The sequence below is a fragment of the Pempheris klunzingeri genome, chromosome 14 (genome assembly GCF_042242105.1).
Source record: "Pempheris klunzingeri isolate RE-2024b chromosome 14, fPemKlu1.hap1, whole genome shotgun sequence".
NCBI classification, from domain to species: domain Eukaryota; kingdom Metazoa; phylum Chordata; class Actinopteri; order Acropomatiformes; family Pempheridae; genus Pempheris; species Pempheris klunzingeri.
Window position 1 is genome coordinate 325,992 of NC_092025.1, and position 24,009 is coordinate 350,000.

General features: G+C 46.7%; 2 protein-coding genes across 4 annotated transcripts in view; one reads left to right on the forward strand and one right to left on the reverse strand.

Moving 5' to 3' along the window:
- The first annotated feature begins 5,192 nt into the window (after positions 1-5,192).
- LOC139212665 (sodium- and chloride-dependent GABA transporter ine) lies at positions 5,193-11,208 on the forward strand. Its single transcript, XM_070843162.1, has 13 exons — positions 5,193-5,438; positions 5,910-6,044; positions 6,124-6,328; positions 7,899-8,031; positions 8,108-8,242; positions 8,438-8,541; positions 8,647-8,771; positions 9,165-9,277; positions 9,384-9,524; positions 9,628-9,727; positions 9,916-10,016; positions 10,103-10,270; positions 10,374-11,208. The coding sequence occupies exons 1-13, from the start codon at positions 5,264-5,266 to the stop codon at positions 10,524-10,526; spliced, it is 1,788 nt and encodes a 595-aa protein (XP_070699263.1). The 5' UTR covers positions 5,193-5,263; the 3' UTR covers positions 10,527-11,208.
- dhrs11a (dehydrogenase/reductase 11a) overlaps positions 11,183-24,009 on the reverse strand; it is a 48,761-nt gene continuing 35,934 nt past the window's right edge. For 2 of the 3 annotated variants that reach the window (XM_070843167.1, XM_070843166.1), the window contains exons 2-7: positions 14,641-14,850; positions 13,685-13,779; positions 12,706-12,835; positions 12,480-12,572; positions 12,316-12,381; positions 11,183-12,213 (exon numbers count right to left, since the gene is read on the reverse strand). In XM_070843167.1, the coding sequence (XP_070699268.1) occupies positions 12,172-12,213; positions 12,316-12,381; positions 12,480-12,572; positions 12,706-12,835; positions 13,685-13,779; positions 14,641-14,850 (636 nt within the window). In that variant the 3' untranslated portion in view covers positions 11,183-12,171. Of the gene's footprint in view, positions 12,214-12,315; positions 12,382-12,479; positions 12,573-12,705; positions 12,836-13,684; positions 13,780-14,640; positions 14,851-15,191; positions 15,345-24,009 lie in introns of those variants that run through there. The other variant, XM_070843168.1, reaches the window with a different exon arrangement.

Genomic DNA, 24,009 nt, shown 5'->3' on the forward strand with positions numbered 1-24,009 from the left:
GCTTGTCGCTTTCAAAATAAAGGTCCCGTCGAGCAACACGTGTTGGAGAAATCGTTTAGATTTAATTTTGAAGGTTACACTGGCGGACTTGTGTCCGTCTTTCACTGCCACTTGACGCAGCTGATCAGATACCCCTCCCCTCTACTCTGCCCCTCCTCCACAGCAGAGGGATTCAATACCCTCGGAATAAAATAGGCGTGGTTGTTAAAATTTCCACTCACACCAGAAACCCAAACACGAACCGCTGCAATCTCCCCTTGAGAGCGTGTGGTGCTCAGCCCTGTGTTTAAAGTCCTTTGGTTTCCACAGGTTTCTGTGATGCTCCAGTTGTCATGTATCAGGGGCTGCCCGTGGAGGCTGCTGTCACTGTACTGAAGTGCTGCTTTGGCTCTGAGCAGTCAGCTGACGCTTGATAACTGCCCACTTGTGGCCCAGGGCAGGAGTGGACTGGGCCCAGCCCTGGACCACAACCCGCACCGGCACACTACAACCAGCATGTGAATAACCCACATGCAACCAAGCCTCTAGCAAGGTTGTCACAAAATCAAATGCTGCTGTGCTCCTCATGGCTGCTGGTGTACTGCTGGTGTACTGTTGGTGTACTGCTGGTGTACTACTGGTGTACTGCTGGTGTACTGCTGGTGTACTGTTGGTGTACTACTGGTGTACTGTTGGTGTACTGCTGGTGTACTACTGGTGTACTACTGGTGTACTGTTGGTGTACTGCTGGTGTACTGTTGGTGTACTGTTGGTGTACTGCTGGTGTACTGCTGGTGTACTACTGGTGTACTGTTGGTGTACTGCTGGTGTACTACTGGTGTACTGCTGGTGTACTACTGGTGTACTGCTGGTGTACTGTTGGTGTACTGCTGGTGTACTGTTGGTGTACTGTTGGTGTACTGTAGGTGTACTGTTGGTGTACTGTTGGTGTACTGCTGGTGTACTGTTGGTGTACTGTTGGTGTACTGTTGGTGTACTGCTGGTGTACTGTTGGTGTACTGTTGGTGTACTGCTGGTGTACTGTAGGTGTACTGTTGGTGTACTGTTGGTGTACTGTTGGTGTACTGTTGGTGTACTGTAGGTGTACTGTTGGTGTACTGTTGGTGTACTGCTGGTGTACTGTTGGTGTACTGTTGGTGTACTGTTGGTGTACTGCTGGTGTACTGTTGGTGTACTGTTGGTGTACTGTAGGTGTACTGCTGGTGTACTGTTGGTGTACTGTTGGTGTACTGTAGGTGTACTGTTGGTGTACTGCTGGTGTACTGTTGGTGTACTGTTGGTGTACTGTAGGTGTACTGTTGGTGTACTGTTGGTGTACTGCTGGTGTACTGCTGATGTACTGTTGGTGTACTGTTGGTGTACTGCTGGTGTACTGCTGGTGTACTGCTGGTGTACTGTTGGTGTACTGCTGGTGTACTGTTGGTGTACTGTTGGTGTACTGTTGGTGTACTGTAGGTGTACTGTTGGTGTACTGTTGGTGTACTGCTGGTGTACTGCTGATGTACTGTTGGTGTACTGTTGGTGTACTGCTGGTGTACTGCTGGTGTACTGCTGGTGTACTGTTGGTGTACTGCTGGTGTACTGCTGGTGTACTGTTGGTGTACTGCTGGTGTACTGCTGGTGTACTGTTGGTGTACTGCTGGTGTACTGCTGGTGTACTGTTGGTGTACTGTTGGTGTACTGCTGGTGTACTGCTGGTGTACTGTTGGTGTACTGTTGGTGTACTGCTGGTGTACTGTTGGTGTACTGTAGGTGTACTGTTGGTGTACTGTTGGTGTACTGCTGGTGTACTGCTGATGTACTGTTGGTGTACTGTTGGTGTACTGCTGGTGTACTGCTGGTGTACTGCTGGTGTACTGTTGGTGTACTGCTGGTGTACTGTTGGTGTACTGCTGGTGTACTGTTGGTGTACTGTTGGTGTACTGTAGGTGTACTGTTGGTGTACTGTTGGTGTACTGCTGGTGTACTGCTGGTGTACTGTTGGTGTACTGCTGGTGTACTGCTGGTGTACTGCTGGTGTACTGCTGGTGTACTGTTGGTGTACTGCTGGTGTACTGCTGGTGTACTGTTGGTGTACTGTTGGTGTACTGCTGGTGTACTGCTGGTGTACTGCTGGTGTACTGCTGGTGTACTGTTGGTGTACTGCTGGTGTACTGTTGGTGTACTGTTGGTGTACTGCTGGTGTACTGCTGGTGTACTGCTGGTGTACTGTTGGTGTACTGCTGGTGTACTGCTGGTGTACTGTTGGTGTACTGCTGGTGTACTGTTGGTGTACTACTGGTGTACTGCTGGTGTACTGTTGGTGTACTGCTGGTGTACTGTTGGTGTACTGCTGGTGTACTGCTGGTGTACTGTTGGTGTACTGTTGGTGTACTGCTGGTGTACTGTTGGTGTACTGCTGGTGTACTGCTGGTGTACTGTTGGTGTACTGCTGGTGTACTGCTGGTGTACTGTTGGTGTACTGCTGGTGTACTGCTGGTGTACTGTTGGTGTACTGTTGGTGTACTGCTGGTGTACTGTTGGTGTACTGCTGGTGTACTGCTGGTGTACTGTTGGTGTACTGCTGGTGTACTGCTGGTGTACTGTTGGTGTACTGCTGGTGTACTGTTGGTGTACTGCTGGTGTACTGCTGGTGTACTGTTGGTGTACTGCTGGTGTACTGTTGGTGTACTGTTGGTGTACTGCTGGTGTACTGTTGGTGTACTACTGGTGTACTGCTGGTGTACTGTTGGTGTACTACTGGTGTACTGCTGGTGTACTGTTGGTGTACTGCTGGTGTACTGCTGGTGTACTGCTGGTGTACTGTTGGTGTACTGCTGGTGTACTGTTGGTGTACTGCTGGTGTACTGCTGGTGTACTACTGGTGTACTGTTGGTGTACTACTGGTGTACTGCTGGTGTACTGTTGGTGTACTGCTGGTGTACTGCTGGTGTACTGCTGGTGTACTGTTGGTGTACTGCTGGTGTACTGTTGGTGTACTGCTGGTGTACTGTTGGTGTACTGCTGGTGTACTGCTGGTGTACTGTTGGTGTACTGTTGGTGTACTGCTGGTGTACTGTTGGTGTACTGCTGGTGTACTGCTGGTGTACTGTTGGTGTACTGCTGGTGTACTGCTGGTGTACTGCTGGTGTACTGCTGGTGTACTGTTGGTGTACTGCTGGTGTACTGTTGGTGTACTGCTGGTGTACTGTTGGTGTACTGCTGGTGTACTGCTGGTGTACTGTTGGTGTACTACTGGTGTACTGTTGGTGTACTACTGGTGTACTGCTGGTGTACTGTTGGTGTACTGCTGGTGTACTGCTGGTGTACTGCTGGTGTACTGTTGGTGTACTGCTGGTGTACTGTTGGTGTACTGCTGGTGTACTGCTGGTGTACTGCTGGAGCCCTGATCGCTCTCAGGGCCAGGCGCTTCGGGCTAACTTGAGGCCCCGATGAGGGTGGTGGGGGTGAGGGTCCCTATGAATAACTCTATTGAGATGAAGGACACAGACAGTATCCAAACTTCCTAATTCAACATCCTCTCTTCAAAGACAAGTGTACTCTGGGATAAAGCATCATGGTATCACAATCACTAAAGGGGTGCAGCCAAACCCCACCGTCCTGTCTGAGTCCATCCAGCTGGTGGGCCACAGACACAAACTGTCAAAGTGTCACAATGACCAGCATGTAACTGAATTTCTCCTTTATAACAGGTTTTCTGCTTTTCTTTCATATTGCCGACATGAATTCTGCTTAAACAGTTCCAAAATCATGTTTTCTTTCGTTTTGGCAACCAAACGCTTATACTGGCCCCCTCCTGCACATCAGTGTGGCTCAAACATGCTAAGAAAACTGATTCTGACTTTTTTTGAGTATGTGATTTAACATCTCTCTTGCCGCTGCAGATGTCAGTTGGAGGTCTGTAATTTGCACAATGTGAAAATGAACATGATTTTGTCATAAGCTTGAAGTGGATTGCGGCATTTCCACCCTGCATTGTTATCTGACATCTTCCCCATCCCACCGAGCCACTGCTTTACCTGTCATGTCCTGCCTCTCCTTCATACTCTGCACCACGTTCATCCTTTCACTGACTGAGGACAGCCTGTGACACCCCCACTGTACCCCAAAAACCTCAGTGTCTGTATGGCACGTATATCGTGTCACTCAAGTCTAATATCCCATCAGGTCACTTCCTTTTGCTAGACGAGTGCCTGCAGCTCATGTTGTCGGCTGTTTGTATGCTGTGAGACTGTCGTTTTGAGGGCGTCACCTAGTAATGTTTATTTCCCCATTAGTCAAATAGCACAAATGTTTCTCTAAAATGTCACCATGATAAATATGTTGGCCTCCCATGAGAGATACGGGACAACAGGAAATCCATAAATATCCAACTGGGACTTGAGCCTAATCGCAAAAACGAGTGCAAACAAAGAAGGCTGATTGATAAAAGCTCTTTAGAAAGCTGCTGTGTGGTCTGTTTTCTATTTTTTATCAAGGTTACATAGGTTACAAGGTTAAAGGGCCACATATCCCTGCTTATCATAAAGGTTTATCGCTGCAGGAATGTGACTTTTTTGACCTCGATGACCTGAATTCTATGTTACTCCACGTTACTCCACTCATTTTATGGCATACTGCACATGTGTAAAAAACTAGTCATAATAGACCAAAGACTTAAGATATATCTCAGTCTCCATTTGTCTTTACTGGGAAACCTTTAGATTTGACGACTTTGGTCGAGCTGATGGAAATCCTTGAAATATATAAACATAACATTAGAATATTCAAATGAATAGATGAATATCAACATGAATAAAACAAGTAAACATGATTTATGGTAAAGATTAAAGAACAGATTGGCCCTGTCTCTTTTCTGTGACTCAAAACACTGTTTGTATTATGAATGCAGAATTGAACATTTCCAATAAATGGACCAAAAAAAGGAGAATAATGGCGGATAAAGGAGAAGCTCTTGGCTTCCAGCTGGAGGAGTTGGATCTAGTTTTACTTTAAGTTAAAAAGGATGTATCTGGACATCGACAGAGTGAGTGATGTTGCATGTCTTGTCAATGATAAAACGAACAACGTGCTCTGCTTGTACAAATACTTATGTTACATGTAACATGTAACTTTTCAAAATGTTCATGACGTCCTAAAGTTTTCCCTCTCTGTGAGCACAGGAGCTACTGCATGCTGGAGTGTTTCTGCTAAGCTAATCATTAAGGATAATAAAAGGAAAGGTTATATCACCCGGAGCCACTTAAATTCAGTCAACCTCTCCATGGAGTTCGGGCCCAGACGAGCGACAGTGGGGACACAGGGAGCAGACATGGAGCAGCAGCTCAGCAGACCAACGTGGAGCAGGCAGATAGAGTTCACCCTGGCCGGCATCGGCTGCGCTGTGGGCCTGGGCAACATTTGGAGGTTCCCTTATCTCTGCTACAGGAGCGGAGGAGGTGAGAAACAAAGCTGACATTTCATCTCCACTCAGATGTAAGCAGCCTGACCACCCTTTGTACTTACTCTTTGCCTTTTCTTTATACTGTACAAACACGAGGGTCCAAAGGTTAACAGACCGAGCTGTTAGTGAGCAGGTCTTCAAACCCTTCGTTCTGTGGTGATACTGATTGGGATGAAAAGAAAATGTTGAAATGCTTTTAAAAGTACCTTAGTGTGCATTTGATACAGGACTGTGTACAGTTAAAGGGCCATGCTGTGCTATAACTCTGCTTTACAATGATAAAGATGTAAAGTTTTATGGGAGGATGCCTCACCTGATTATGACTCACTGACTCAGGATATGTGGAAAGGCAAGGGCAGGATGACTTTCACAAAAGTTAAAGATTAGATATCATAAAACTATCACAGATGATCCCTCCTCTGCCCACAAAATGTGTTACAGTTGGCTTGCCATCATTTCCCGACAGGTGCCTTTCTGGTGCCATACCTGCTCATGCTGGTGGTGTTGGGGATCCCTCTGCTCTACATGGAGCTGATTGTGGGTCAGTACACGAGGAGAGGGCCCGTCCATGCCCTGGCTATTGTCTGCCCACTGCTGAAAGGTACTCACTTAAAGGTGTCCAACTGAAAAACAGACATTTGTAAGAGCATTGTTTTGACACTATTTTTGCCTGTCCTCAGGAGTGGGCATTGCTTCAGTGGCCATTTCCTTTATCATGTGCACCTACTACAATGTGGTCATCACCTGGGCCCTCTATTATCTCTTCAACTCCTTCCAGGCACCGCTGCCCTGGCAGAACTGCAACAACACCTGGAACACTCCTAACTGTACCAATCATGCCACCAACAGCAGCTACTCCTCCACAGCTAGCCAGGAGTTCTTCAAGTACGTTTCACCGTGTGGGAGAAACCAGTACTGGTAGATAATGGTTATACCAGGATTACAAAATCAGTTATGTCAGAGGGGAAAAACCACAGATTATTTCTATTGCATTTACAACATGAAAATGAACTGAGGGATACCAGTCAAAGTAAAGGTTGGTGGTAAGAGTTTGCCAAACAGATAAAATATCTTAAAGAAGAAGTTTGAGAAATGTTAAGTCAGTGTTGATCTTTAACTTCAACATTAGTCAGATGAAAAACAGTTTTCATAAAGAACATTCATGTTTTATTGTGGATATCTCGCTGTAGAGGCGCCAAAGTGACACCTCACGTTTCCTAATCATTAACTTGTTTGACTAAAGTTAGTGGATAATCGTAGAAATGGAATATGAATTTGGGTTAAAACAATTTGTGACACAATGTCACTGCCAAGCAAATAACATAAATGAGTAGTGAATGTCTGTTGACGCAGTTTTTGCTTAGGAGATTATTTGTCGTTGTAATATGGCGAAAAATCTGAAAAGACGTTCTCAGGTCTTTGGGCTGTGGAACCATATGAGTGAGGAAAATGTTTTTGGTGGAAAACACGAGGTCTAAGCACTGTCCTGCCACGCTACCTAGAGGATCATGATGTTTTTGTGATTGTCCCAACGTAGAGTCTTCACCGACACAAGCCGCTCTGTTGGCTGTAATGATAGCTAAAAGTTAGTGTTTTTGAGTTTAGAGACGTGTAAGCATCACATAGTTATCAATTTGTTTTTAAGGTCAACATGTTATGTCACTGGTGAGATTTTGTGTCATGTGTAGTGTTGGATGAGCAGAAAAATGAGCTTTAACTGTAAATAATATGCATCAGTGCTTTTATCATTCCCATCAGCCTCAATTGTGCTTTGCACAATATTATTCATTTTGAAGGTATTGGACAAATTAAAATTGTGACCTAATAATGGCATCATCATTATCATTACCAACAAGGGATTCATCTTCTGGGCAGTCCATCCATCTATCGGGCAGTTGTACAGCCATTTCACTAAAAGCCCAAATTGTATACGTCATGGTGGCACCAGAGGAAATGTCACCGAATCATGAGACCTGATCATCTGGGAACCATGAATGCCTGTATAGAATTTAATTGCAGTCTGGACCAAAGTGGTGGGGTGGACTGACCAACACTTCCATCCCTAAAATAAAAATCCATATCGACATCCTGTTTCAACCCTGACATTAGAATTTTCCCACTTTAACCTCTAATCATATAAACATTTGCTTCCTCTTCATCACTGGCAGATATTCAGGTAGAGAAATCCTTGCAGATTGTATTTGGTTGAATGATCACAGGTCAGCAGTGGTCAGATGATGATCTCACAGCATCAAGTATAAATCAGAAACATTAAAAGACCCAAAATAGAACCCTGTGGGACACCACATGTTATCACTTGCCCTGCCATTGTCCATCTGATTGCAAAGACTGTTCGTTAATGGCGATAGTGTGTTCAGTTTTTACGCAGGATAAGAGTAGAATGCAATCATCTAATCTGTACTGCGTTGTCTCATTTTTTTTGGCTTCCTTGCAGATATAAGATGCTGGAGCAGACTAGTGGAGTAGAGGAAGCAGGTGTGGTCCGATGGGAGCTTTTCCTCATTCTCATTCTGGCTTGGATCCTCATTTACTTTTGCATCTTTAAGGGGGTGAAATCAACAGGCAAGGTGAGTGAACAGAGAGGTCGAGACAGGGCCAGACAGGTGCACAGACAGCGGGTGATGAACTTGTCTCTGTGTGTAGGTGGTGTACTTCACGGCTCTGTTCCCGTACGTTATCCTGATTGCCTTGCTGATCAACAACGTGCAGCTTCCTGGAGCGTTAAGTGGGATAACCTTCTTCATCGTGCCGGTGTGGGAGAAGCTGCTCTCAGTGGAGGTAAGAAAGAAGAGAGAGGGGAGGTGAGGAACTGGAAATGGTTACTGGTTGTGTCTGACACAGGAGAGCAGTGAACTGCTGCTGCAGTGACAAGAGAAAAGCTAGCATTCACACAACTCTCTCACTGGTTTGGGTGTTGATGATTGGTACCGGCAGTGATGAGTGGTTTTGGTCGACCGTCCCTCTGTGTTGCAGGTGTGGGTGAATGCTGCAGCTCAGATCTTCAACTCCATTGGGATTTGTTTTGGCTCCCTCCTGGCCATGTCCAGCTACAACTCCTTCAACAACAACATTCTGAAGTAATGAGCCGAAATCCCCATCCACTCAATTTCTCCCCCCAGCGGTGACAAAAATGATCTCTGGGCAGAAAGGCAGTGATATAAAACCATCTCCTTTGCCTACAGGGACACCCTGACTATAGCCATCATCAACTCCCTCACCAGCATCCTGGCAGGTTTTGTCATTTTCTCTGCCTTTGGGTACATGTCTCATCTGCAGGGCATTCCTGTCGTCGATCTGGCCGTGGATGGTAAGAAAACTAAACGAGCTCTGGTAGGATCATTTCGGCTGACAGAGTGTCACCTTTTCTCCAATGATAAAAAAGCAGGTGAAAGTGAAACCAGAGCTACTGTCCAATAAGATATGAATCACAACAGTAAATTGAAGCCATGATGATATGACGAAGGCTAAAAAAGGCCAGTTGAAATAAATGTAACCTCCTCCTCCTCTTGTCATACTTTCCCACTGCAACAGAAACAGTTCTGACAAACTAAAGATGCACCCGACACCTGCATGTAGAGAAAGCTTGCAGAGCAGAAATCAGTATTTTTATGGATCGTAACGCAGCTTGGCACCCTCAGAATATGGTCATTAATCTAGTTCAGCAATGCTACACTGACATCTTGTGTGTTTGTATCTGTAGGCCCAGGACTGGTTTATATTGTTTACCCACAAGCCTTTGCCAACATGCCGGTGGCTCAGCTCTGGGCCGTGATGTTCTTCTTCATGCTGCTTTGCCTTGGACTGGACAGTGAGGTGGTTAATGGGGAAAATATTGCAACTTCAGTGAAAATCCACAGGAAAAGGTCTGACCATGTGCTGCTCTCTGACTTCTCTGTGTATTCATCTTCTTTTGTGCCAGTTTGCAATGGTTGAAGTGCTGGTGACCAGTCTCATGGATGAATTCTATCAACATCTGATTAAATTTTTCAAGCGTAAGGAGCTGTTTGTTCTGGCAGTTTGTGGTGCAGCGTGCCTCCTGGGGATCCCTTGTGTCATGCAGGTACAGCTGTTATTTACTGGATGGACTTTAACCACATTAAAACCAAACTGTTCGCTCCATGGCCTCACCTAGCTGCTGTTCTAAAGACTGTGTCTCTGCTCAGGTGGGAATCTATGTTTTCCAGCTGATGGACCATTACACTGCCATAGTATCCATCTTGTTTATTGCATGCTTTGAGGTTACGGCCATCTGTTGGATTTATGGTGAGAAAGCATGTTCAGTTGTGTTTCTTTTGTCAGTGGCCCTTGATGTCGTGATGCACAATATTCAAACAGCAGACACATCGTAACAACCCTGAAGGCTGTATGCACCTATCTGACTTGTGTTCTCTTGTAAAAGTGTGCAAATGAAACAGGCATGGCTCTTTACTGAAGTCGCTCTGCATGTGCAGGAGTGACCCGACTTTCGGACAACCTGGAGGAGATGACTGGAACAAGAGCAAACATCTTCTTCAGACTGTGCTGGCTGATATTTGCCCCCCTGCTGGTCTTTGTAAGTCAACAGGCTTTTTTCATCAACTTTTTTTTGTTCAATTAAAATTGTCACAATTAAACTCGTAGTGTTTCTCCTTGCGGCAGGTTATCCTGGTTTTCTCCATCATCCAGTTCAAACCAGCCCACTATGGGGACTATGTTTTCCCTCCCTGGGCTCAGGGGCTCGGCTGGGTCATCGCACTGGCCTCCATCATCTGGATTCCTTTGGGTGCCGTTCACACATTGTGGGTGCTACCTGGCTCCCTCATACAGGTGACTTATACTTAAGGGCATTTGCTTCACCCAAGATGTGGCAGTGAGTACCCATATCATCATAGCAAATGAAGCTGATACCATTGGTATGTTTCTCCTGCAGAAGCTGAGGCTGTCCATCACACCTAACGCACTGGATGAAATGTCAAAGATGCCGTATTATGAGAGGGGAGGGAGAGACGGGTATCCGGGCATAGCGGTCATAAGCTCCAACATCCATCTACCAGAGAAACCTCCTGTTCAGACAAACTTCTGATAGCTCACCAGGCCACTAAGAGTGGCAGGTTCTTTAAAAAGCTCGAGTTAATCACAAATTGTTTGTTTGCCATCAGCTTTAAATGTTGACCAAACTTCTGAAGTATGCTACAGAAATGATTTAAATGATTGTGAAAATGTGTTGCTGCATATCTGCCATGCAGATATATTAGATTTTTACGAGCCTACTAATGTAATTTGTGAGATTATGTTGTGTACATTCGTCACATCTGGCCAAAGCTTCCGCTGTTGCCACACAATCTCAGGACGAAGACTCGGCGCTCAAGAGGACCTCACGCTCGTTTCCCTGCCCTCATCGGTGGCTTTTACTTTGCTGAGGGTGCCACCCTTTGGTCATGTCTGTTGATGCAACTATGAGTGCTGATAAATCTGAGATCAGTTGCTGTGTTTAGATCTAGTACATACATTTTAGCTAATGAAGTAACAAAGTAATGCCACTATTTAACATTCAGAGTTTATACAACTGAACTTTTGTACTGAACCACTTCTGTGAAAACATAAACCAGACTCATTGTAGCTGACTCATTTATTAGGTCAAACGCAACAGGGAACTGCTGATAAAAAAAAAGAAGATATATGCCGGTGGTTAAGAGAGGAGGACATGGGTCATACAACTCTAACTCTATGTCATGTAAGGTGTAATAAAAACCTGTCACAAAGTCCACAGCTTTTCTGTCTGCTGAACAGAACACAAAACAGGACTTCATTCTGGGCAATAGTTTTTTTATTCATTCATTTAAGGAGAACTTTCCACTGAAAAGGTACACATTTCTAGGGTATACATGTGCACAGAGTTAGTTTCTTCTCCTACATAAGTTGCCAGTGTTTCCTTCTTATTATTCCTCATAAATGGATCCAAAGTGCAGAACAACTGAAATTGCACAGGCAAAAGGTTGGAATGTAGAAACTCATGTGCTGAAGAGAGAAGGGCACCTCTCCTTTATTCTTTTCCTGATTCCTTTTATGGGGCTGAGAAGTGGGCACATCCAAACAAGGGGAACTGAATGTGTTTGTGAAAAGGTGGCGGGATGGACAGACTGTTGATGGTTAGCTACAGTGAGTACGACATAGTGTTGTCAATGGTTAGTGAGTACGAGACCACATCTAGTGATAATCAAGTTAAAATATTTATAAAAACAAAGATTTGAACAAAAAAAGGTCATTCTTATAAACAGCAATTACTCTTTCCTTTAATTCCCCAAAGATATGTCATATGACCTACAAAACAAAGCAAAAAAAAACTAAACGTGCAATCAATGGCATACTCTTCCCTCTGAAACGATGGTGGTGCAGATGACCACATAGCACAGCAGCAACGCTCTCCTTTGTTTGTTCTACTGTGGTTTGGAGTCAGCTCCGTTCAGGCCTGGGCTCAGCAATTCACAAATACCAGGTTGCTGCATTCAGTAGTATTTTTGTAGTGGTTCACAAAGTCCGCGCCCTTCATTTCCTCGCACAGCCTCCTTAAGGCTCCGACCCTCCTCCACCACGTCCCTGCAGATCCAACACAGCTGTAGTTGATTTGTTTTATACCCCCCCTCCCCTCCCCTTTGCTCAGCAGAGGTCGCTAAGGAGTCACCATGGCTGCCGTCTGTCTGCTCCGCCTGCAGCTTCCCGTCTCGCTGCTATGACACCTGCTCTACTGGCCTCATCTGCACATCTCCGATCTGATGACACACAAGAGGAGGAGATCACACAAACCAGCCACCATTCAACGCTGATGCATCCGCTGACATGAAAGCTAGGGAGAGAAAGAAGGAGGGAGATACCTGGACATGAGGAGGGGCACTGAGGACAAATGTGACCGCACTGGCTATGTCTTCTGCTTTCAAGCACTGAAAAGTGGAATAAAGAGGCGTTACTGCAACAGTTCTCGGGTGTTTTCACTGTATGAGACACATCCGCTGACGCTCAGTTAAATGTGCACTCTTACTTTCATACTCTCGTACACCGCAGCTGCTTTCTCCGGATCACTGTTGTGGTGCCTAAAGGCAAACTCAGTCTCCACTATTCCAGGAGATATACACTGCAGGGCAGGCAGATGCATTAGAAGAGCTCACTGACAAAACACGCTTTCCCAACCTCATGTCAAAGTAAGGCCGTACCGTCTGTACAGTAGAGTGATAACAGCACGACAGACCTGCACACAACCAACTTACCGTGGCTCTGATGTGGGTGTTTGCCTCGCGGAGCTCTTGCCGTATCCCCTCAGTCAAAGCAGTCACAGCGTATTTAGTGGCACAGTAGAAATGCTCATCGGCACTCGGAACCACGCGGTGCCCGCCCATACTGTAACAGGTACAGAGGAGGTAGAGATGCATGAGCTGCTAACCACATGTTAAGGTAATAACATCCTAATAGAACCAATAAAATCAGCCAAGGACAAAAACACAACAGCCGTGGTTACAAGTCCGTGAGCACAGAAGGATGAAAGTACCTGACAGTGGATACAAATCCAGCACCCTGAAATTCATCCATTTACTAACATTAACATTTGCTCTCACTCTGAGTCGACAGGTCATTTTATGGTGAAAGTCTCTCTACAACATCCAACCATTGTTCTGTATTGGGGGGGGTCAGTCTTATACCAACCTCTTGTTAGTGCCTTCTGGCATGTGATCAGTAACATCTGGTTTAAATATTTGTCTTATCAACACCGCATTCATTTATACTTCCAAGGTACATGGCTTTGCATTCCTTATACTATTGCATATCCCTGAATGTCTTCTATTGTAACATAGAGTGTAATTTATGACATTCCCAAAAACAGTGTGTGTGGGTGCCTCTGCTGTCTCTGATTGACTCGTTATTGTAAATCGACTTACAGGGCAAGATTCCTCTAAGTCCACTTTATACTATGCACAGCGTCTTAATATCATATGAGGGGCCAGAACAGTTACCAAACATAGACAGCAACAAGAGGATAATAATAATAATAAATCCAATATTACTACATTAATGCCACCAAAATAAGACACAGGTCCAACATCAGTTCTTCCAGGCCCTGCTGGACACTGTTCACAGCCGGTTCTACGCAGTGCCTGCCAGATTCCCATGTCCTTGGACACACTGGCTGAGATATTTTCTCAGTAATCTATACATTTGCTCTTAGATTTGAATGCCGGGCGCATAGCTTACCTGTTAATATTGATGATGTGGCCATCGTCCACATTCCTCTCCTTCATTGATTTGTATGCCTCACGGGTGCAGATGGACAAGGCTAAGACATTCACCTGCAGGAGAGGTGAGGACAGTAGCTTCAACCATTTATACATCAATCTATGCTTCTGTCAATCTGGATGTCCTCTGTCTGAGCCAAAGGCATGCCGTGTGAAAACACAAAACAAAACATGAATAAGTCGCTATGGTAGCTGTGATTTACTGCTGAATCACACTTGAGGACGCCACGTGATGAGAGCGTGTCAGGACAGCAGACTGATGCTCACTGGGTCACTGCGTTAGACCACCTGAACCTGCTGCTCCTGCCCAGCTTGTGGCCTCTAAGCTGCTCCCGTAGTGACATTGATAGATGGCAGGTTAAAGCCAACGTGGTGGCAAGATAGGGGGAAGTGACCAAACAAGGTCAGCGTGCAGATTAAACACAGGCTAAAAATACACGGCTGTACACATTCACGTGGGCTGCCATGACAACAGATGGACGGACGCAGAACTCTGGAGACACCGATTTAAGAGCAGGGGGTCTGTGGTGGTCAAGAGCTCGATGAATCACAACGTCCCAACTAGAGAAATAGTGCTGGCTTTCATTAGTGGGCCTCCGCAGAGCCTGCCAGGGTTTCCCCACCGAGCCAATAAAGCCGCCTCTGTGAGGGGGGGGGGTCAGAGTGTGCAGACCCATGTGTCCACACATTTCTACTTCAACTCTTATTCTTTGAACAATAAACACTCCAGTCACGCTGGGCAACCGTTCCAGCTCCTCCCTCTGCTTTTCTGTTTGAGTAGAGCAACCAGAAAAGCAATGCGACATAAAACAGGAGGGGATCATTCTAACCCTCCCTATTCTAAATAAACACTGAGTTTCTCTGCAGCTCCTTTCAGCCTAAGCATTCGTGTCTGAGAGTCTGTGATCCACCCACGTCGATCATGTTCCTCCAGCCCTCCGTCTTTCCGCTGAGCAGCGGCTCGTTGTGGGCCAGTCCGGCATTGTTGATGCACACGTCCACGCCCTTGTGCAGCGTCTTGATTGCTGAAAACATGGACAGGATCTCCTCCTCGTTGGACAGGTCACACTTGTAAGGGATCAGTGTGCCACTGTAGCCTGCACTCTGACATTCTGCTGCCAGCTTCTGAAAAACACAAAGCAGGCCCAATTTCACAACATGCATTTGTTTGAAGATCTTTTCAAGCACTATAAGCGGTCATAAATTGATTATCGGGACTGAGACGCTGTTAGGTAAGAGCTAGAAATGATTAAGCTGCAATGCTATGATCAAGATAGACTCCCACGATAAACGCCCTACCCACTCAGACACTGAGGAGCAGTGAGAACGTGCAACCATAAAATCAACACCACACGAGTTGAGGGCCAGAGTGAAGCCGACGTCCCCGAGCAGCCAAACCCGCTGCAGTCTGAGTGTGTTTTTGTCCCCATCATAATAAGCATATTCATTGAAATTCCCTTTCCTACCACAATCCAAATCACGACCCTGGATGAGAGGAAGAAAGCTCTGCTTTGACGGGATGCCTCCTCTTCCTTGGGGATACAGCTGGGCCGAGCCTGCCGCGGGCCGAGCGGGCCGAGCTCCAACCAGGTCAGCTGGCCGTCCACCGCTGTGGGTTTGATACAAACTGACACACTTCCCCCTGCCAGGCACAGCTGCACCAGTCACCTGATGTCTCACTCTGGGTGCCAGTCAGACTGGAGGGGGTGTGGGCGACAAGGGCGGGGCTAGTGGTAGACACAGATGATGACGATGATGATGATGCACAGCGCTGTGCGACACTCCAGCCAGAAGCTCGAAAAGTTGAACTGACCCCTAAACTTCTAACGCCTTCCGGACGCCGCTGTGCCCTGCAATAACGAGCAAGCTTTGTGGTGCCGGCATGTTGGTCTTATTCCATACTGGAAGTTGCATTCAGATATTTCCAGCACGGCGACGGCTGAGCCTAATATTCACTAGTTTAACTAACTAGATTAACCAACTAGTTTAACCATTACTTCATTACTTTTACCAGTAGCTATCTTAATGTCAGGCTCACCACTCCAATTTGTAATCCTATTTGGTCGTTTACTTTCCTGCTTAACACAAACATGTGGATTGGGTTTAATCAAATCCCAATTTTTTTTATTTTAGTAAGAGATAGTTGAGTTAATCATTGAACTTTCTACCAACTGCCTGGGAGCTGCAGAGGGACCCTGGTTGGGAGTCGCTGATCTAAACAATCAACAATATTTTGGCCATGTGACCTGTTAAGGGAGGATGTGACCATGAGTATGTGATCACAGCAACACTCAAGTGAGCTAAAGCTGTTTGTACCTGCGCCTACATCTGTGTGTGAAAGCAACACGTTCACCCTGAACAAGCAACGCACACTCTGGCCTGTCCTAGCCAGGCTCACACCACAACTTTCAACCGTCTCTTTAGGGTCCGAAACACGTGATCAGTAATAATACTTCCATTTTTTAAAAATGTCTTCTGTACTTAGATGTAGAGTACTGAACCACCCCAGTCTGAAGCCTCACAGGTACCTGGACATCTCTCACAGCCAGGTTCTGCACGAAGAAAGCAGCAGCAGAAGGTTGGTAATGACCGTATGTGGTGGTGTGGATCACAGTGGATCACAGTGGATCACAGTGACTGTGGTAGAGTGGATCACAGTGGATCACAGTGACTATGGTAGTGTGGATCACAGTGACTGTGGTGGTATGGACCACAGTGGATCACAGTGACTGTGGTGGTGTGGATCACAGTGGATCACAGTGACTGTGGTGGTATGGACCACAGTGGATCACAGTGACTGTGGTGGTGTGGATCACAGTGACTGTGTGGCAGTGTGGATCACAGTGGATCACAGTGACTATGGTGGTGTGGATCACAGTGACTGTGGTGGTGTGGATCACAGTGACTGTGTGGTAGAGTGGATCACAGTGGATCACAGTGACTGTGTGGTAGTGTGGATCACAGTGACTGTGGTGGTGTGGATCACAGTGGATCACAGTGACTGTGGTGGGGCTCTCTCTGTCTGACAGGTGGACAGAAGCTCCACTGTAGATCTGCCGGCCGCTGCAGACGCTCCTTATGGAAACAAAGTACACTTGTGAAGCCTGCTTTTCATAACCAGGATGAAATTGGATTGAGGGATCATTTTTTTATAACAAAACCTGTAATAGACTGAATGCACCCTATCTCACACTCCGAGTGTGCAGATTTCCCTGCTCTTCCTCTAAGCTCTTTAACTCGGATTATCCAGAGAGAAGGCATTACCCGAATAAAGCTGTCAAAATGCTAAAACACTGAAAACATGTCTCATCTGTAAAGCTACACAGGACTCTTGCCTGAGCTGTAGACCGGTGAACTACTACCTTTTGTCCATTACCTTAAACGTGGCACAGTGATCACCGGTCTGCTCAGCTGCTGCGACGCCTTTAAATGATCTGAGTTGTGTTTAGACCAAACATCTTTACTTCACACTGTCCCGACTCCCCAAAGGGACAGGCTCTGAGGGAGGGGGGAGCGGGCCGACAGACTGGGGGAGAGGCTCCTCTTTATTCAGAAACAAGGTTAACGTAAAGGGGAGGCCAGGCCAGGCTTTTGTTAGAGGAGAACGAGTTGTGTTACTGAGGTTTAAGTGGGAGCAGCAGAGCAAACAGGCTGTGATCATGGTCCAACTACAGGAAGTCTCAGGCTGTGAATCTGTGTGTGTGTGTGTGTGTGTGTGTGTGTGTGTGTGTGTTCTGGCACTGGCTGCACTGCTACGGCCAGTAACCAGCCCCCACACTGGCCACGCCTACAGCAATAGCACTGCAGTCCGCTGCCATCAGTAACCAGGCCTGAAGATGCAGCGGCAACATAGTTGGCAAACGCACTCGGCACATGAATCATTCATCCACAGCGAAGCTGGATATCAGCAGGTTAAGCTTGTTGACACCTTTAAGGACAAATGTGAACACCACTAAACAGCAGTGCTGCTAAATGAGCCTCAGGGGAACACAAAGTAAAGCTGAAGCTCAGTGTGTCTGAGCGCACGGTGTACTGGAGTCAGTCAGAGTCCAGTAAACCAACATATACACAACTTATGCAATTCTTCTTCTTTTACATTTACCACTGTATTATTACTGTCAGTGCAGAGCTCTGAACTACTTAGTATAAACTAATGTTTAGAAAACCCTAAATGTTTTACATGTAGGCTACGTATCTATTTTCACATCACCTGCTCTACCAGTTTCTTTCATGTGGTTTCAGTTCTGGATGATTGCACATGCATACACAGACATGTAGCTCAAACAAAATCAGTGTTTGCTGTCTCGATAAGAGCAATACTGAAGGATACAAGTTCTTACAACTCAACAAGACAAATATAATGTTACGGCAGGCCATAAAGCCTTCACATGTTTCAGTAATGGGTGTACAAACACCCCCGCAGCACTCTCAGACACATGCGTGCACGCCTCCGTGGTCACATTCAGGGCCTGTAACTCCTGCGGGGGGGCTGTTATATAAGGTCTACAATGTAAGGGACATCATCGCCCCGCACCGTGTTCGTCAATCATTCACCCCCTCACGTGGAACTGGTGTAAACGGACCAGCAAAACAACTCGCCAGAGAGGGGGAAGAGATAAAAATAAAGATGGCGAAGCGCTGAGGGCAGACAGGTTCTGAGTGGTGAGCCGGATCAATAGCACGAGACGGCAGCCATGAGGAAATCAGATTAGTCTCAGGTGGACTCAGGAGGTCTCCCGGGCCACTGTGCCCGCTCTTATCCGGAAAAAATAATAATAATCAAAAGACGTAATGCAGCCATAGTTCAGCCAATAAGCCCCCCCCCCCCCCCCCCCTTCATCCTCCTGTCGTATCTCCACAGTACCTGTGACACACAACACAGTTCTGCCTGTCATCATGTATTCACATCCTCATTAAGGGGCTGCTGACCAGGGGTCACAGACCGTGTGCAGGAGGAGAGGGAGGAGGAGAGGGAGGAGGAGAGAGAGGGAGGGAGGAGGAGAGGGAGGGAGGAGAGAGAGGAGGAGGAGGAGAGGGAGGAGAGGGAGGAGAGGGAGGAGGAGAGGGAGGAGGAGAGGGAGGAGAGGGAGGAGAGGGAGGAGGAGAGGGAGGAGGAGGAGAGGGAGGAGAGGGAGGAGGAGAGGGAGGAGGAGAAGAGGGAGGAGAGGGAGGAGGAGAGAGAGGAGAGGGAGGAGGAGAGGGAGGAGGAGAGAGAGGAGGAGAGGAGGAGATCTGTGTTATTACCTGTGCTATAATATGTGCTATTACCTGTGCTATTACCTGTGCTATAATCTGTGCTATTACCTGTGCTATTGCCTGTGCTATAATCTGTGCTATAATCTGTGCTATAATCTATACTATTACCTGTGCTATAATCTGTGCTATTACCTGTGCTATTGCCTGTGCTATAATCTGTACTATTACCTGTGCTATTGCCTGTGCTATAATCTGTACTATTACCTGTGCTATAATCTGTGCTATAATCTGTGCTATTACCTGTGCTATAATATGTGCTATTACCTGTGCTATTACCTGTGCTATAATCTGTGCTATAATCTGTGCTATTACCTGTGCTATTACCTGTGCTATAATCTGTACTATTACCTGTGCTATAATCTGTGCTATTACCTGTGCTATAATCTGTGCTATAATCTGTACTATTACCTGTGCTATAATCTGTACTATTACCTGTGCTATAATCTGTACTATTACCTGTGCTATAATCTGTACTATTACCTGTGCTATAATCTGTACTATTACCTGTGCTATAATCTGTGCTATAATCTGTACTATTACCTGTGCTATAATCTGTACTATTACCTGTGCTATAATCTGTACTATTACCTGTGCTATTACCTGTGCTATTACCTGTGCTATAATCTGTGCTATAATCTGTGCTATAATCTGTGCTACCGCTGAAATGTAAACACCACTTCCTCCTACCGCCATGAACTGGAGCCAACACTGTGTTTGGAAATTCCCTAATTTCTTTTCTGGAAACAAAGTGAGAAGCAGAGCTGTGAGGAACACGTGGAGTCCAGCCACTCTCCTGGAGCTCTACCCCTCATCATCCAGCAGAGCCTTTCAGGTTTAGCTTGGACACAGTCACACCCCCGTGGGGTCAAAGGTGACGGCAGGCTGTATAATAGGATTGGTTGTTAGATTATCTCTGCTCTTCTTCACACAGAAAGACCGCCACAAAAGGGTCCAAAGGTAGATCAGGGCGGTTTTACAGCACTTCCTTCAGGACAGCCTCATCAGGACGGAGAGATAAGACAAATAATCACACTCATTGACAGACTTGGGTATTTCTGGGCTGTTCCAATCTAGGAATGACCGCGGGGCGACCGGGCCAGCCGGGCCAGCCGGGCCAGCCGGGCCAGCCGGGCCAGCCGGGCCAGCCGGGCCAGCCGGGCCAGCCGGGCCAGCCGAGCCAGCCGGGCCAGCCGAGCCAGCCGGGCCAGCCGCACTCTGAAACAATAACTTTAAACCAAAGCACAGTGTCTGTTGATGAGAAAATAAAAATAAAAACACTGCCTGCCATTACAAGTGCACGACAGCTGATGTTTGGTATTCAGGTGAAAAGGCTTTTACAACCACGGCAGACTGAAGACAGAGCAGGCTGCCAGGTGTTGTGTAACAGACTGGTGAAACCAGTGTGGCAGCATTTCATTTTCCCAAACAAAGTGGTAAAAATCAGTAGGAAGGCAGCAGCAGATCTTTATCCTAAATCAGACGATGGCCTCTTTCAGCAACACTTCCACAGTAGGCTGACCAGAGAGAGCGGCTTTTCTCCATCTATTCACACGAGCATCAGAGCGTCCAGTCGTCTTGTTTGCAGTTGAAACTTCTCTCCAGCACGAACCAGCCTGCATCACGTGCCTCCTGCACCTCATGTGATGGTTATTCCCGCACCTGACGCCAGCCATCGGGACAAGGCTGCCGTCACCACAGGCCCGAGGGCCCCCCCCCGATGCCAGCCGTCATTATGCACGATAACTCAAAAACAGACACAGGAGAGTTGCACGGAGACGGCGTCGATCAGACGCTTCCAAAGTGAAAACCTTTCAAACGGGGCCAGACTGAGCTGGGTCTATTCAGCATGGGAGCTTAGAGTAGCCATAAAATGTTTCCACTGTCAAACAAACACCCAGCGACAAACCCAATTTGGCCACTGTCGAAGCCAAAACGATCCAATTTGCATTCTTTCTCGTCAGCCCCTCCCCATTTTTGGAAGCCCTGAACTTGTCGAACCCAAGTTGTCTCTGTGTTTGTGTTGTAGATTCAAAAAAAATCCTGTCACAACAAAGTGCTTTCTTTTGCACTCCGCTCTCTCTGCTGCAAGTGTGCATTCAATTACAAGTGCTGGCCTGCTCCTGCAGCTGCACTTAGCGTTCATGTGATGCCTTCCTCCCATCGCACATCAGCCCCCCTCACACACACACACACACACACACACACACACACACACACACACACACACACACACACACACACACACACACACACACACACACACACACACACACACACACACACACACACACGATCTCACAGACTGTGCAGAGCTTTCCAGCAAGTCTTCGACAGGACAGGACAGGAAGCGCCCCACCTATCATAGCAGGAGGCCCGGGGAGGGAATGTCAGTGCCAGTAAAGCTTACACCTTAAAAGATGATAAGCGCAGAGCGGACAGCGCAGTGGTGGGGGGGGGGGGGGGGGGCTCACAGGGGTCACCGAGCTGTCCAGACCCATCAGGCTGTTCACTGTACAAGACCCCAGTGATCTCACACAATAAGTCATTAGAAACACTGCTGACAGAAGAGATTTAAATTATTCAGAAACGAGCGCTGAGATGCATTCAAGTGACTTGAGAGTGTTTCATTAACATGCAGTGAGACTGGTTGTATCACAGTAATACTGTGGTACTATTCCGCAGGTCTGGGCAAACCTCATTCCTCCTTACAGACAAAGTGGTGGGTATGTCTCAACAGATCGTAGCGGTCTCCTACCTGTTATACTTCCTATTTTTATGTTCAAGTCTCAAAGTACACAAAGACAGGCTCAGATTCCCTGCAGACAGAACAAGCGTCTAGAGATCTGGGATCGGTGAAGGTGACTCTTGCTTTAGTAGCATCTGTATGAAATCGGGTGATTCCTCATCAGCATCGCCTTTCGTATTTCAGAGATCTGTGACTATATATCCATATGTCACAACCTTGGGAGGCAGCTGGATGTGTGAGATTACACTCAGGTGACAGTCCTGTTCCTGGTTCTGTGTAAAACCATGAGGTGTGTCAGGTGGCACATCAGATGTCCCCAGAACAACTGGGCTGCTGCTCTGGGAGGATTCACGTCTGAGGAAATGTGGTCATTAGTGGTGTTGGTGAGAATGCCGCTTCTCTCGGGGGCACGATCCGTGGAAACACGGTGGAGTATTAGTTAGGTAAAAGTCTTCGTCAGCTCTCGGGTCAAGTGGAAAACGTACAGTCAGTGGAAAAGCTTTGCACATGCAAGCTTGTGCACTAATGAAGCCGTGAAGTAACTCGACGAGCTCAGGAGAAAACTGACACTGGAAATCAAACAGCAACTGTAGCGCTGCGATTTCTCTTACAGTCGACGACAAGCGATGCAGCAAAAAGCACAGAGCTAAAACGTAATGGCTGGATTACTCATAGATACGGTGTTGAGTGGACGCAGGCTAGAAGAGGCTAACAACCAGCTAACACGTCACTCGGTCTCTGAAATTAGAAAACACAGAGAACGAGACAGAAAGATAAATAGAGAAGAATGGGGACACAGACTAAAAGAGAGGGTGTGAGACAAAGAGTAAAGCTGTCTGACCTGACCCACTTCAAATCCTTTCTGGAGTGAAGTCTATTCACCGAATCACAGGACAGGCTGTGCAGACACAACCTGCAGGAGGTGGCTGAGACAGCTTCAGATGTGCAGACAGACACTGATTCACTTTTGCTGTGTCGCCTCAGCTTCTGAAGCGTGACTGAGCACCTTTTACCTCCTTCAGAATGGGCACCGAAGCCGAGCTGGTCAGCCAAGGCTAGATTAAATTAACCTGCTGGCTCACCGGCCGAGGGCCTTGGAGCTTTCATTTAGAATTTACTCTCTCACATGAAAGATGCTCAGGTTAATTCAAGGCTACGGCTCTGTGCGGAGCTGCATTCACAGACGGCCCATCAGGAGCCTGTTGGCCAGCTCCATCGTCGTCATCGGCTTTGATGAAGCCAGGCGCGAGCACTGGATATCACTAAAGCACGTAAATGCATGTGGCGTATCAGTGTGCACCTGCTTTGAGTTTCTCTTACCCAAGTCTTTATTGCTGAGCACAATGACTTGACATCAGTTATCTTCTTTGGACATATTTCATGCTTAATCTCTTCCTAATCTCTACTGCTAACACAGAGTGTCTGTATGCCAAGCACAAAAACACCCAAATGATGTTTGCTAAATTTATCTGATCTAAAATTGCAGCAGCCAAGGCTTTACATTTTGACAGATGCCTCGTGGCCTCAAAGCACCCAGGAAATGTCAGCTTCGCTTCGTCAGTTTCAAAGGGACTTCCAATACAAATAGATCTGTGTCCCATCTCTGCTTTTAGCCGTGGTTACAGCCAAGGTGTCTAACTGTAACTGCAGCAGGGAGGGAAGAGAAACTTCAAATGAACACGGAGTCATTCGTAGACGTGCTGGACACACGACTGTATCGAGCAGTGAGGCGGCACCAGCTGACAATGTGGCCCCTCCCTCTGGGTTTGGATGGAACGCCACGGTTGTTTACTTGTGATATTTGAGAGTTATTTTACACAAGCACTAACAATTAGGTTTTCCTGTGGGGCTGCATATAGAACAGCACACACACTATACTTTCCAGGAACCATTAGAAGCACGGATGACCTACTGAATTTGATTGATTATGTGACAGGGCCGACCCCATCCCAACCTCCGCCTCTCCTCCCCCAGAGCGACAGCAGCACCGAGGACGATCTCCTCTTCCCCTGCCCCGACCCGCAGACAATGCAAAAACACAATAAGGGACTGTATGGTTGTCTTATATTTACAAGGTGTGTACTGGCTACCAGGTCATGGGAGACAACTCAACAAGATTCATTCATGAAAACAAGTTTGGCAAATTAATTTAAACTCACTTGTATCTAAATTCACAGCGTTATGGAATTACCTTGCCAAACATGCTCAGCAAAAGAGTCTGGGATCTAATATTTGTGTTTTAATGAGAGATTATTTGAGTTGTGGTGATCAGCACCTGGCGT